At 41.0% G+C, this 15,747-nt stretch overlaps 1 protein-coding gene across 2 annotated transcripts in view; it reads left to right on the plus strand.

Annotated features, from left to right (window-relative positions):
* Positions 1–15,747, plus strand: part of LOC111870749 (endoribonuclease Dcr-1) — a 101,141-nt gene that overhangs the window by 69,485 nt on the left and 15,909 nt on the right. The window contains exons 24-28 of one of the 2 annotated variants that reach the window (XM_023863267.2): positions 1,315–1,546; positions 2,821–3,041; positions 3,723–3,888; positions 8,283–8,358; positions 10,220–10,405. In XM_023863267.2, the coding sequence (XP_023719035.1) occupies positions 1,315–1,546; positions 2,821–3,041; positions 3,723–3,888; positions 8,283–8,358; positions 10,220–10,388 (864 nt within the window). In that variant the 3' untranslated portion in view covers positions 10,389–10,405. Of the gene's footprint in view, positions 1–1,314; positions 1,547–2,820; positions 3,042–3,722; positions 3,889–8,282; positions 8,359–10,219; positions 11,704–15,747 lie in introns of those variants that run through there. The other variant, XM_033753978.1, reaches the window with a different exon arrangement.

A 15,747-nucleotide genomic window follows, 5' to 3' on the forward strand; every position in this document is an offset into this window, starting at 1 on the left:
CCGTTTGTGTTGTCCTGTGTGTAGGTAGCAGCCTTGTGACGGGCTGATCCCCTGCCCAATGAGTCCTACCGTTTGTGTTGTCCTGTGTGTAGGTAGCAGCCTTGTGACGGGCTGATCCCCTGCCCAATGAGTCCTACCGTTTGTGTTGTCCTGTGTGTAGGTAGCAGCCTTGTGACGGGCTGATCCCCTGCCCAATGAGTCCTACCGTTTGTGTTGTCCTGTGTGTAGGTAGCAGCCTTGTGATGGGCTGATCTCCTGCGCAATGAGTCCTACCGTTTGTGTTGTCCTGTGTGTAGGTAGCAGCCTTGTGACGGGCTGATCCCCTGCCCAATGAGTCCTACCGTTTGTGTTGTCCTGTGTGTAGGTAGCAGCCTTGTGATGGGCTGATCTCCTGCGCAATGAGTCCTACCGTTTGTGTTGTCCTGTGTGTAGGTAGCAGCCTTGTGACGGGCTGATCCCCTGCCCAATGAGTCCTACCGTTTGTGTTGTCCTGTGTGTAGGTAGCAGCCTTGTGATGGGCTGATCTCCTGCGCAATGAGTCCTACCGTTTGTGTTGTCCTGTGTGTAGGTAGCAGCCTTGTGACGGGCTGATCCCCTGCCCAATGAGTCCTACCGTTTGTGTTGTCCTGTGTGTAGGTAGCAGCCTTGTGATGGGCTGATCTCCTGCGCAATGAGTCCTACCGTTTGTGTTGTCCTGTGTGTAGGTAGCAGCCTTGTGACGGGCTGATCCCCTGCCCAATGAGTCCTACCGTTTGTGTTGTCCTGTGTGTAGGTAGCAGCCTTGTGATGGGCTGATCTCCTGTGCAATGAGTCCTACTATTTGTGTTGTCCTGTGTGTAGGTGACGGGTTGATCCCCTGCCCAATGAGTCCTACCGTTTGTGTAAAAAAAAGCTTACAAAACTGAAGAAGAGGCCTGGGCCCAATGAAGGGCTGTAGAGCCATTGGTGAATGAATGAATGAATGAATTTTAATTCCTGTCTACCATTCCTTTAAGTATAAGTAGATATCACTGAAAGGGTTTTATAACTACAGAAGATGTGAAGATATGTATATTATTGAATGATGGTTCAGGGCTGAGGATTGACGCTGTCATGTCAAACACTGAGAACATGTCCTCAGTGAGCTCAGACAAACAAACATTAACTCAGTATGATCCTTTAGCGTGTGATTTCTTGCCTGTACCACAGTTTCTTCCTGATAGTGAGGTGGGCGTTGCTTCCATTCTGCTACTGTGGCCTGTTTAGTTATGTTTATGTAACCTGGGTCAGGGGAGGATAAGAGAAGAGTTGCTGGATGGGCTCTAATGCTTGCAGGTACGATACGGGACACTGAGGGTGCCCCGATCTCCCCTGTTAAGGAATGTAAGTAACCCAGAGGCTGAGCTGAACCGGTTGTTGGATGGCTACCACGTGTTCGAGCAGCGTATTGGTTACAAGTTCAGGGACCGGAGCTACTTGCTGCAGTCTCTCACGCATGCGTCGTACTCACCCAACAGACTCACCGACTGCTATCAACGACTGGAATTCCTGGGCGATGCTGTGCTAGGTAGTACTCATGCTTAATAAGAGCCAAAACTGAGAAAATTAGTTTTGTTCTACATTTTCCATGCTATTTTTTTTTTCAGTTGTCATGAAACCAATGGACCCAACATAATAAGCATGAAATTCTCTGTTTGTAAAAATGTACCTCCATTGATATAATGACGTGCAATGGGCTGGATGGCCTGGCTTTGATTCCTGACAGTGCAAGATTTTTCTATTCTCCACAGCATTAAGACTGACTCTGTGGCCCACCCAGCCTCCTATCCAACGGATATCAAAGGCAAAGTGGCTGGGGCATGAAGCCGGTCATTCACCTCCATCTAGTGTGGAAGTCAAGAAAGTTTGAGCTATACCTCCACTCCCCCATGCATCTTCATGGAATGGCCATTAACTAATTAAGCAAAGGGACAACTTACCTTCTTCCCCTCCAAGGTGATGCTAGAGGTCAGCAGAAGTTGTGGAATAGTTTCTGTTACCCGCATAAGATGCCTTGTGCAAACTGCTCAAAACAAGGAACTCCAGTGGAACTTGCACCTTGTTTTCATTCTGCAGACTTGTATATGAAAGTTTGGTGCATACTGCATGTTAGATTGAAATGGTTTACAGTAGATTTGGCAACGCAGTGTATGGATACTTACAGTTATGGAGTGCACCATATGGTTCTCTTATGAACGCGGAGATTAAAATTCCCGTTTGATAAAATTTTGACCAATGGATAATTTTTTGCAGAAAATGTGATAAAAGTTTAATGCTGTGTGCAACACGGCATGGACCGCACTGTGTGATTCTTTGATGGGTGAATGAGGTGGAAGGAAGTCTGGTAGTGTGTGGTGCTGCCTGGGAGTGGTTGGGATGAAGGCTCGGAGAAATACACAACACATGCTGCGTGCATAAATGAAATTATGTTTTAGATTTTAAAGTTAAATCATAAAATTAGGAAAATATTTCAGTATATCAGTGTACAGAAAGTGCATGAATTTCTTGCAATAATTTTAATGCAGCTGATGATTTAAATTCTGAATTGTGAAACTTTTAATGTGAGTTGCATGTGAGTCGGCGCTGAATGCATAAATAAAAAGTAGACGCATTGCAACAGGATGCTGCAATATAATATTTTGGAGGAACAGAGTTGAGGCCAGAATTTTGTCAGTATGTGCCTGGCTTTATTGTTGAAGTCATGGGGGGGGGGACTGGGTACTGGACTGCCTTGATGGTTTTCCAGATCATATAGGGATAGTGGGGGGGATATGCACTTTCTGTAGTATTTCTTTGTTACAGATTACCTCATTACACGCCATCTGTATGAAGATTCACGTCAACACTCCCCAGGCGCCCTCACTGATCTTCGTTCAGCTCTGGTCAACAATACTATATTTGCTTCCCTTGCTGTTCGGTATGGTTTCCATAAATATTTTCGACATTTGTCACCTGGACTAAATGAAGTCGTCGATCGTTTTGTCCGAATACAAGAAGAAAATGGCCACACTATCAGTGAAGAGGTCAGTACAAGGGTGAAGTGATCTACAGTGAATATAAATCATAGCATGTTTCAACCATATTTAGCTTCTTGTGATCTTTTGAAACAAGCTTATTTTTTACGGTGATGAGTTGTTAGCCCCACGCCCAACTCCTAAGGTGGAGGACCAGCCCTTGTCGGCTGTTTGCAACAGCTTATTCAAAATATTTGCAGCTACCCTCAATACCTGGAGGCCTTCTCCTCCATCCGCAATCTGAGGACACACCATGCCGTAGTGACAAGGGACCCACCTAACATGGGTAATGCATTCACTCCCTTTTGTTTAACTGTTTCAAAAGCCATAAGACTTTAGGAAAAGTCTGTTCACCATAAAGCATGTTTAAGTTCTAATTTTTCTCTACAACTTTCATTTAAAACATTCTACTTTCCAATGAGACAGTTATACTTGAGGTGCCCACAGAAATGCGTGTTAAATGTTCATGTAAAGCCCTTATTGCCCAGATTTAACCAATATCATATTGTACTAGCAAATTTAAAGTTTAGATCTTAATGAGGATCTATTCATATGTGCTGGCGGGTAAACCTGACGAAAGCTAAGAGTTTTTGTTTTGGCATGCCAGAAATGTGTCTGCTCCCCTTGCCCATACACCACTGTAGCCTCTGTGCTTTACTTACGCTGGTAGAGGTGTCTCCCTGGTTGCAGTATTACCTTATCGAGGAGGAGGAATGCGAGGAAGCCGAGGATGTGGAAGTGCCAAAGGCGCTCGGTGACGTGTTTGAGTCGGTTGCCGGTGCCATATTTCTGGACAGTGGAATGTCACTTGACGCTGTCTGGAGAGTATACTACCGGATGATGAAGACAGAAATAGGTAAACAGTGTAAGGTTACTGGCTTCTGGGAGTCTGTTAGTTGTTTTGTTGACATGTACTGCCTCCATCTTCAGGGTCAAAGAGTAAGCCAGAGAGCAAACAGAGTGAACCAATTGTAAGAAAATTGATGCATTTGTATGCTGGTATAGGAGCCCATTGCAAAGTCTACATTCCTTTGCCCATAGCAGCTCATTGAGGGCTCCAATCCTAACCAATATCTGTACTGCTTGGTGAACTTATTCTTTGTTATTGAAGGTAGAGGTAGTGTGTTCCCCTGAAACATCAGTAACCTCTACACGAGTGGTTCTCAAACTTTTTACCTCTGAGCCCCCCCCAGCTTGTTTTTTTAATCAAAATAGAAGTCATGGTATGTTTGACGTTTTATTCAGTTTATTTTGTTTTTCTACATACTATTTAGCAGTTTTTTACTGAAAATTGAAGTATCACAATATTAGGCCTACAATATAAATTAGTTTTAACACTTGCAATTAACCAAAATACTTATGTATTGAAATGGAATGATATTTAACTAACAAGTGTTTAATTTTTTCTGCAAAGAAAATCAAACATTCAAATGTCAAAGTTCAGTGTAATGGATGGGCCTGCTTTTGAGAACAAAGTTTATCAAAACGTGGTGTAATATCACAAATGGCCACTCTAACTTCTTTAGCAATATTTAGCCTTGAACGATACTTTGACTTTATAGCTGCCAAAGCAGAAAAGCCTGTCTTGCATAAGTAAGTTGTTGCAAAAGGAATCAGGATCTTCCATGCCTTTTGGCTCAAAGTTGGGAATGCCTTGCCAGCAAAGACAATTCCTTAAATTTACATTTTAATGAAGTATCACTAGTGAGATCGATGAGTTGTTCTTGCTCATTTACCTTCTGAGATGATGGCCCTGGAGCATTTTCGAATGGATTTTTAATCCAATTAAATTCGTGAAAACCACTGCAAAAGTATTTCTCGAAATGAACTTTCAACATTATGAGATGATCAAGTAGGCAGCTTTTTATGTCCATTGGAAGCACTGGATTATCAGTGTCTTGTACCATTGACACTAGAGTAGGGAACATGTCTAGTGTGTCACTTTCCATGCCGTTTCTCCAGAGCTCTAATTTTCTCATGAATGCCTTCACTTTGTCATTCCAAGAAAGTACAGTTGCCTCATTCCCTTGAAGTGAAGTGTTGAGAATATTTAGTTTCTCAAATATATCTGTGAGATAAGCCATTTTCAATAAAAAAATCCTTGTTCCTGAAACTATCTGCCAGTGAGTGATTTTCCCCACTTAAAAAACAGAACACCTCATGCCTCAGCTTAAACATTCCCTTTAATACCTTGCCTCTTGAAAGCCATCGAGCATCACTAAAAAACAACAGAGCAGTGTGTTCAGCACCCATTTCCTCACACAGCATTTTAAAAAGTCTAGACTTCAGAGGATTTGAGAGGATACGACTGCTGCTGAACTATCAACACTGTCTCTGGCATACACGTTTTATAATTGCCGGTAAGGAGAATAATTATTAGTTATTTTGAAATTCATGATAATTAAAGCCTGTACTCATCCAAAGTTTTTATATATGTATTTTTATTTTCTGTTACTTTTCTAATTGATTTAGGGCAGTTTTAATTTTTATCTGTAGGAAAGTATGCTGCACCCCCCTTTCAAGCTCTTTGCATGCCCCCTGGGGGTCGCGCCCCACAGTTTGAGAACAACTGCTCTACACGATTACACAATGCCACATTCTGTCCTGCTCTTGTTCACTGCCAAGAGAATTTCAGTTGTGTCAGGTGAAGAATTTTGTCTCCACTGCAGTGTGCATTGTAAAAAATGTAAAACTATCCCTGTAACAGGCCGTGGAGGTCCGTAGGGTTTTGAGACGTCAAGGCTCCCACATTTTATAGACAGCCAGCTCACAGATGGCGGTGAGGTTGTCAGCCTTATGCACTGGCCACCCTTTATGCCCAGTGAGATTCCTGGTACTCATTTCTGTTAGAGGCTAAGTTGATCCCAGGGCCATAGTGTTGCTGGAAGGATTATGTAAATTGGAAAAATCCAGTGACCTCATCAGGAATCAAACCCATGACCTTCCAGCTTATAGCATAGTCCCTCAACCAACTACGCTACTGCGTGCCCCCCACTTTGTGCATTACGAACCTGCATTTCTATAGTGTCTGTGTGATGTGTTCTGTACATCTCCTGCAAGCCTGAAGCTTAAAGCTTTTTTTGGCTTATTATGAAAATATGTACCCTTCCAGAAACATAGACCATGTGTATTTTATATTCATGCTTCGAGAAACATCAGCCAAATCTTGGCACATTTAAACATTAATGTCCATTCTCTTCCCCTCCAAGTTATTGGTAACTATTTTTCCTTGTCTGGAATCTGTCATTATTTGACAATTTTCCCAGTAATTAAAATTGTGTGAGAACTCATTTGAAAGCTGTTTTTTGCCATGATTTTGTGAAAAATAGAACTTCTACATTCAAACTTACAAAAACATTTAAAATTTTTGCTGCATATTATTTTCCCACCATTTGCCTAAAATAATGCAAGTTTAAGGTAAAAATATGAAAGAAATACAACAGAAATGCATTTTCATAACCCAGTGAATGAACTTGAAAAGTGAAAAGAGATGATTATTTCTTGACGTGCAGTAAGTCAAACATCACGCTGTACAGAACTGGATGCTTGTTCAACTTCACTCATATCTCAGCAGTAGGGTTAACAAAATAATCATAACAGGGAAGAACTAGTGAACCTCAGAATTATATTACCATGGACTGTCAATTCCTAATTTTGTGAATATCTTTCACAAAATTCATTAAAATCTCCTACTACAAGAAAGCTTTATATTCAGTGTCTGTGCCTAGTTTTTTCAAAACCACTATTCAGCTGTTAAAACAGTTTGCTGCACTGTTATAGCCGTCTGCTTCGAAGAAAACTGATGAGGTGTATTTCTGTCGTTACATATGATGTGAGATGTCGAGAGCATTGAAGGTTTGTATTGTAGTTATGTTGAAGCCCAGAATACCACAATACATATTGTCACGTGTTGAGCATGGCATGCGACAAATAACTTTACGTGGGTCTCGGATTTAGTGAATCTTTATTGGACTCTCACGCTTACACACCTTACAATTATCACCACTTGCAGTGTCACTTGACTTCTGGCCCAATACTCCAATGTGACTTCTCAACCATCCTTGGCCGTGGTTGAATCTCAAATGTCTCTGGCAGCGGCTATCCCAAGATTGTGTTCTTGCTGTCTTCTTTCTAACTAGCTCTGTAGTTCTTGGCTTATGTAGGTGTTCTGTGGACTGGATACCAGACACCATTCCTCACTGTTTTGTTTCTACTGTCCACTGTTACGTAATGGGCGCAACGAACTCTCTGTAGTTCATTTCTAGGGAGACGTGTTCATTGCTTCTGCATTGTCTATGCAACGGCTCCCTGTTCTTTGTGTTGCGTTGGAAGTGCCTATTCCAAACTCACGTGTTTGGCAATCTGTTGCCTCGGGAATGCTCCTTCGCAACGGTCTGTTTGTATTCGATTTATCGCTGTTGGAACTCAGCAATTTCCATTGTAGCCATTGTGTGGCAATGGACGTAAGGTAATGCGTCACAATATATCTGTCCAGTTTAAATTTACTAGAATAATGTTCACAAATTATGTAATCACTAAATAGCTAGAAAATATCACATTTTTTAAACTGGGCTGTGTGGTGTGTTTGTGATGATTGTGATCTGTGCAAACTTTCCATTTTTTTTATTGCTAGTGGGGTGGGACTGAGTCCCTTGTACTGCAGCCACTTCTGGCCTATTGTACCAGCCCCAGATGATAGGTGAGGGTGAGTGTGGAGCAATTGGTGGAATGAAGATTGGCAGGGGAAACCGAAGTACTCGGAGAAAACCTGCCCTAGTGCCACTTTATCCACCACAAATCCCACTTGACCAGACATGGGATCGAACCCAGGCCACTGTGGTGGAAAGCCAGTGACTAACCACTTGAGGTATGGTGCGTCCACAGCCAGTAGTTAGTAACAAGGCAGTTGATATTGCACAGTAACATCAGGTTCTACACCAGCTTGATATAGCATTCGCATTTTCACTACAGACTGGAATTTCAAATTTAAGGCTCCAGCTGTTTGCTTCTTCCAGCCAACAGTGAGATTGTTTCTACAAATGAAAACCAGTGTCCAGTTCAGACACTGCTGTTGCTACTCTGGCAGCACAGTGCAATCTGCTGTCAGGCTGTGGCATTCTGGGCTCCATAATTTCATTTTATTTCACATGCTAGTTTGTATTATTGTTATTAATGAACATAATTTTGCTGGACATTGAAAATGATTTCCTTGTCATGTGGCTTAGTACATTTATTGTCCTCCTGTTGCAGAGCAATTCAGTACGAACGTACCGAAATCTCCTATCCGTGAGTTGCTTGAACTGGAACCCGAGACAGCAAAATTTGGGTAAGTTAAGTAGCATTGTCACTGAAGCATTTTGGGGTCGACTTGAGAAAAGCATACAGCAGTTCCTAGCACCTGACGAGTCTCTGTACAGACTGTAGGAAGGTTACAATCAAGCACTAAATGCCACATGATGATACTCGACTGAGTGATTGTGCCAGTAATAAATCTTACGTGGAGTTTGTGGTGGACAGAGTGGCACTGGGGAAAGTTTTCTCCAAATACTTCAGTTTGCCCCACCATTTCTTGTTCCACCAACTGCTTTATATTCATTGATTGTCCTGTCATTGATGCTGTATAGTTTAAATAGTGACGGCTTCATTAAGTAACAAACAAGCAAATCTGTACAAGTACATATGAGTATTCAGGTTGATGCAGGACGAGCTCCTGCCACTTCAGTGCAATGTGGCATGTACTTCTGGGATCCCTTGTCTAATGGTGGTTTCTGCTATTGTGTGTTTTGTATTGGTTATTGTGGCCTTGATTGTGAATGATGGTGTGTAGCCAAAATACAGCAAAGCCTCACTAATGCGATTACAGTTAATCCAGATGTCAGATAATTGGGATTGAAATGTGAAAAATTCTGTTCACAATTGAGTACATACTTTAAAAATCACGTGGGATGGGGCAAGAGGGATCAGACTTTCAGACTGTGTTGAGGGTAGCTGGAGAGACTGAAACCACTTACTTACTCATGGAGCTGAGCCTTTCTTGAGGAGCTGCCAATTCTGCAGCTACTCAAGAATTTCCCAGCATTTTATGGAACCCGAAGGTTCATTACCGTGTTCACAAGAGCCCTCCACAGGTCCCTATCCTGAGCCAGATCTATCCACACCACACGAGAAAATATACAGGATTGGCTTCAGCTGGATGAAGGAGACCTTGGATTTCAGCTTCTTATCTTTTAGAGTTTTTAAGTAAAGGCTCTACAACTACATTTTTTGTTTATTTTCATTAGCACTACCTATGTTATTAAATTTTCCAGTTATTTCTTTTCTAAGTTTTTTTTTTATCTTTTAGGGATATATTTGGCTTCATGACTACACATATCACTTAACCAGGATGACCTCTCCCCTTCCCCAATTAATCAGGAATAGCAAGGGTGGCCTGTTTAAAGACACTGTACCAATATGTTCATAGAGAGACTCTTCATGACTGAGATTTGAACCCAAACCCTAAAATATAAAACACATGGGCCAACTGCTAAACAGTGAAGTTCAATTCCATTTTATGAGCTACATGACACACTGTCATTACATACGATGTGTGCAGGCCTGCACATGCAAGTTCTCATGTCTGCTGGCTGACAGAGCTGATGTCAGAATCTCAATTTTTGCTTTCAGTAGGTTACATAGGATTTGCCGCTCGGTGTAGACAAATGTCATTAGATAATACTTCTTCCTTCAGTGTTTCCACTTCACGTGCATCGCTTGGCTATCAGGCCTTTCCGTGTGTCTCTGTCTTCCTCAAGCTGCTGTCTTTGCTTTCTCACCATGTCCTTCCTTCCACATGACAGCTTTCCTAACCTGTTGTTGCCTTCTTGACTTCTGTCTCCCTGGTCAGTGTTTTCATTTTAATTTCACATTCAGAACCTTCTTTGGGGTACTGTCTTTATTGATCCTTAAAATGTGCACATAACACCTCATTCCGTTATTTACTGCTGTACCTTCCAAAGTATTTATGTTTACATGTTCATTTCCTAAGAGTTTGAAAGTTTGTAGAGAAATATTTCTGTGCCTGTACATTTATATGCAGTGTGGAAGAGCAGACAGGGGTTATAATTTTCTCCTAAAAAGACTGTGCACCAAAGGTGGTGATTGACATGTACAAGTGCTGTGTTCCATCACATGTCACTGAATTTCAGGAAACCAGAGAAGTTGGCCGATGGTCGGCGTGTGCGTGTAACAGTGGAGGTGTTTGGTAAAGGCACTTTCAAAGGGATTGGACGCAATTACCGCATTGCTAAGTGCACGGCTGCGAAGTGTGCCCTGAAGCAGCTCAAGAAGAAGGGGCTTCTCTCCAGAAAACTGTAACGTCGCTGTAGCACTATGTAAGTAGAACACAAAGCTATGGAGTAGAGACCCCCTTGAGGTCTCTGTTCTAGTCAAGGAATTTCTTCTCATCATTTGTCGAAGACTCGGAAACAAGCAACAAGGACATTTGTTTTAGTTGTCAGGTAGGGCCAGTGCAATAATTTTGTTTTGTGATGTCTGTGGTATGTGGAAGCCTTTGGAAGTGAAATTCTGAAATGTTTCATTACGATAATGTGAAATGTATGTTTTGCGTCAGGTATTGGGTTTCAGAAAAGGTGCTTGTTGGTGATCTTTATAATAATTTTAATTAAAATAATCGTTTTGGAATCAACTTCTGCGCATGAGTTCACACTTGTGCCACACAGATTTAGGCCTGTACTTGCTTTTACTGTATCTTGTTTATTTTTATTGTATTTTTTGACAATGTGGTAAGACTGGATACAGAATTAACTGGCAAGAGACAGTTTATTCTGAGATATGGAGTCGTGGTTGACAATATGGAATGTCTTTTGAGGATGTTTTATAAATGGACCACAAAAGTTATCATGAAGGAATTAGGTGATGTGTTACAATTTGTACTCCTGTAATTCCCACCAAACCATTTTATTCTTCTTCATTTGTTTGTATGAATTTTTTACATTTATTTTTGTGTTACTTTCAAGATCATTTCACTCAAGGTGTACTGAACCTTATACAAAATGTGTTGTATTGGTGGTTGTTTTTTGTAGTGTGATGAAGCAAGGTCATTTGTAATCTCTCCAGTAGGTGGTCAGCTGTAAATAGGAAGCAGGGCCCATTTTTATGATCACCACAGGATCTCAATTCAGATGCACTGTTTTCCAAATATAGCACTTCTGGATAGTGTCTATTAAAATATTTTGTTCAAATAAGTAGGTTATTTCATCTATTCAGGACAGAATTTCAACCTTTAATGTTATTCATTAGGAATATGTGAGAATCACTTTTTCAGTTTGAGGTGAGGTTGAGACAGGAATTTTAAAAAATTCCAGAATCAAAATGAGGATGAGAATTTCTTTACTAGACCAGCTTTTTTTCTTTCTTCACAATTTATATAACAGTGGCCACTCTTTCTCTGTGCACTACCTATCCCTTATGATATCAGATCATTTTTGAATAAACAATTTTCATAAATCATTATGAAAGTTCAAACAAAAAGTATTTATCTCATGGTATTTTAAGTTCAGTGTTGAGTTGAGGAACACAATGGTAATGGAATCCAGTATTAAAATTTGTCTTTTTAACACTTCGCGGACTGGTGATTTAAATATTTAAATCACCCTGGGTACCGGCATTTTTAAACCTACTACCGTAACTTGTGCACTGTTCACTTTAAAAATTAATATAAAATCTCCTAGTTAATTTTATGAACTAAAATTTTTGGAGAAGACTTACCAGAGCTCCTAGAAGTGCTTCAGAGTGTGATATTTCTGGAAACATTCCCCTCTGTGAAGAGGCATGACACAGAACTTGAAGACATAGGAAGTCTTGCTTTTCTTCTTGTGCACAGCGCACACACGGCACTGCCTAGAAGGATACTTCCCCATCGATTGTTCGCTCATCACAATTTTCACGAGGGTATGTTTCCACATATCACCCGAGAGTCACCCAGGGGCCTCCGTGGGGTGGGAGTAGATGGTGTCACCACGTTTCAGGGATTTACATTCCTCTTTCAGATCTGGAGGAAGGCCTCTGTTCACCCTAATTGTACCACAAATATGTACTTTCCTTGAAAGTTGCAGTTGCAACGCTGTTATAAAAATTATCTTGATAAACGTGATAATTTTGATCCAGATAGGGATCCAAAATGGAAACAATAGTTTCTTGCAATTTCTTGCCTTCACCGGAATAAATTTCTAAATTTCCAATATAGCCTGAAGTGCTTTCCGTGACTACATGAACAAGTAGGCCATACTTGTGAGTTTCCCAGGATTATACGTTCGAAAACAAAGCCTTCCCCTCCAAGGAATCACAGATTCGTCCAAAGACAGTTGCTGCTCTGGCTTGTAAACTGTCTAAAAATTTCTCAACGAAAAAGTCTAATAAGGGCTGAATTTTGAAAAGCCTGCCCGTTGATTGTGGTTGCAGTTCATTATTATTGAAATGCAAACACCACCATATCTGTTCAAATCTCTTACGACTCATGAGTTTGCCGAAAATGGGAATTTCTAAAAATGGGTCAGTGGACCAGTAGTCTTTCAAATTATCCCTCTTTGTAAACCCCATTAGAATGATTATTGCCAAAAATTTTTTTCATTTCTGCTGAAGTGACATCCACCCACTTCAACACCTTATAGGTACTGTCGTACACCTCACGGTGTTGGAGATAGTATCTGTTGGTCTCCTGACACAACATATCAAAGAAACGATCTCCAAAAAACAGTTCAGCTACTTCAAACACTTCCGTAGAGTCCGATGGCATTTGTCTCACCCCTGGATCACCAGTAAACTTTCCCAAAGTGGGTGTTTTGTCCACTTTACCCCATGTGGCTGTCCCCGCAATGCTAGCACTCGCACTTTCATCGGAGCTCTCACTGTCACTTTCACTTTCTCTTCTGGTCTCGCGCGGCCTTCAACTGCTTTCGTCTCTGAGCCATGTTGACACTGAGAATATCTTGCCTCACACATAGAAGCTTCGATTTGAACAAAGGGGCTTTTCTTTAGAGTGAGAGGGGAATAGAGAGTGGTCACGTTGCTGACTCGGAAAACAAACATTCCGAAGATCAGCTACGCAGTACCTTTACAGACACGTGGCCACCAAAGCGAGGAATAGCGTGTTGCAACATAACGTGTCCTAAAAGCCTAAATCTAGGTGACCGGTCTTCCATGTTTAAAACCCAAACGCCTAGGCCTAGGCGTCCGGTCTGCGAAGTGTTAAGATTGTGGTATTGTGGGGTATGCTTGGCTTGGTAGGTAGATATCAGTGGTTTGAAGGAACCTGCTGCCCCATCTACAGGGTAGACCATCAGCTTGGAGACAGGCTGGCTCATTTGAAGTGTTGACACCTGCATGGTCTTGACACTGCTCCCAGAACCTCAAATAGTACTTTTCATTTATTTTGATCATTTTATTTCACAAGTTGCATAACAGAAATATGATTAATGAACTGCTGTTATTGACAGTTTTACGTGTTCCATATATTATTGCAGTGATACTCCTGTAGTAGGAACTGCGTAGCAGTATCATAATCATGTATTACAGATTAGCATTGTTTGTGGAAAGTTTTGTTGTAATTTTTTGGCAGGGAAGGGGGCTAAATCCACTTGGTACGTTGGCCAGTGACTGGCCTATTGTACCAGGCTCGAGTGATGGATTAATAGAAATATTGGGTAGAATGAGAATTGGCAAGGAAAACCGAGGTACTTGGAGGAAACCTTCCCCAGTGCCACTTTGTCCACCATGAATGCCACATGACGTGACCTAGGGTTGAACCTGGGCCGTTGTGGTGGGAAGCCACAACTGACTGCCCGAGGTATGGCACAGCCTTTGTTATAATTGAATCCACTGTTTCAGTTCACACATCTCTATATTTTGCTTGCCTCAGAATGGTGATGACAACTTCATTCTAAGTGCTTATAGTTCAGATGATGATAGGCATGTCACTTTTTTGCCCTGATATCAGCAGATCTCACATTCAAATGATGAAACCCAGTTGCATCATGTCCAGTTGTATACATGTGCGTGCTATATCTAATCTCCGTCCGTATCATGTCTGAAGTTGTGGCATCTTGAACAATCGTAGATATCTTATATCGGAATTGGGCGTTGTTCGTATTATACACACACACCATTATCAGACATTTGTGACAGAATTAAGTTCACATTTTATCTAGTAATTCCTGATGGCGATTTTATCTTACATAATATACAAGGGTCTTTTAATCAGTGCAGTAGTTTCAAACCACGCCCATTGTTTCTGTTTGACTTTCCTACACACTTGAAGGTCATTTGTTTATCTTATCAGTGTGAGCTGTAGATGATTATGTTCTGGTATTACTTTAAAGAGACTTCTGTTTCTCATATATTTAGTAAATTAAGCAAACTTGCTTGGTTATTATAGTTCATAAGATTCCTCCTTTCTGTTAAGACATTAGCAGTAGCTAACTTTATGATACAGCAAATTGTTCCTTGACACTTGTGTAATATTTACAAGGAGAGGAACTGAATCGTGTTGTGTTCAAGGTCCTCACAACAGTAACTGTGAAGAGTACTTGTTGTCATCTGGGATGGAACGCTGTGTAGTCCAGCTATGTAGTATGTAGTTCATTACCATGTTCACAAGAGCCCTCCACTGGTCCCTATCAGCCAATTCAATCCAGTCCATACCACCCCAGTCTGGCTCTCTAAGATACAACTTAATAATATCCTCCCACCTATGCCTAGGTCTTCCTAGTTGTCTCTTTCCTTGTGGCTTTCCTACCAGAATCCTATATGCATTCCTCTTCTCCCTAATGCATGCTACATGCCCTGCCAATCATATCCTCCTTGACTTGGTCATTCTAATTATACTTGGTGAAGTGTGCAAGTTATGAAGCTCCTCATTATGCAGTTTTCTCCAACCTCTGTCACTTAATCCCTCTTCAGTCCAAATATTCTCCTCAACACCCTGTTCTCAAAAACCCTCAGTCTATGTTCCTCCCTTAATGTCAGAGACCAAGTTTCACACCCATACAGAACCACAGGCAAATTATAGTTTTGTATATTCTAATGTTTACATTTTTAGTCAGACTACTTGGAATGGATTGTGCCTTGCCTGAATGGTCATATCCTGATTGATGAATGTCTGGTTACATCTTTGTTCATATATTGCGTTGTAAGGAACAATTAGATACTGACAGCATTGTTATTTAGGCCATACATATAAACCATCAGCTTAGGATTAATGTTCTATCTTTCTAATGGACTCCTTTGTATAGTTCCCTGGCCACTGTTTCACTCGATAATGGAAAGAGGTAAAATTTCCAAAATTTGTTCAGAATACCTGATGCTGGACAAAGTGTAGAATCCAAGTAATGCTAATTGAAGTATTGTGTAAACTCTGATTATTATATAGTTTCAGATATGTACATTTTATTTTGTGCCATATGCGTACATTATTCTGACAAATCACAGGTTAGGTTTCTCCCTTGTATGTACATTAATAGACTTTAGTGCCTTCAGATACAATTATGCACATAATCTATGCTGTCACATTTCTCTTGTGTCAACAAGAAATTGCTTCAAAACATTGAAGTCTCATGGTGTATGACATAATTTTCCATTGGAGGTTTAGCACGTGCAAGGTTAGTACTATGTTAATTCATGGACATACTATGGCTGAAGCAGTTAATCGTGACTGGCT

Source organism: Cryptotermes secundus, unplaced genomic scaffold, assembly GCF_002891405.2.
Source record: "Cryptotermes secundus unplaced genomic scaffold, Csec_1.0 scaffold204, whole genome shotgun sequence".
In the NCBI taxonomy this organism is placed as follows: Eukaryota; Metazoa; Arthropoda; class Insecta; order Blattodea; family Kalotermitidae; genus Cryptotermes; species Cryptotermes secundus.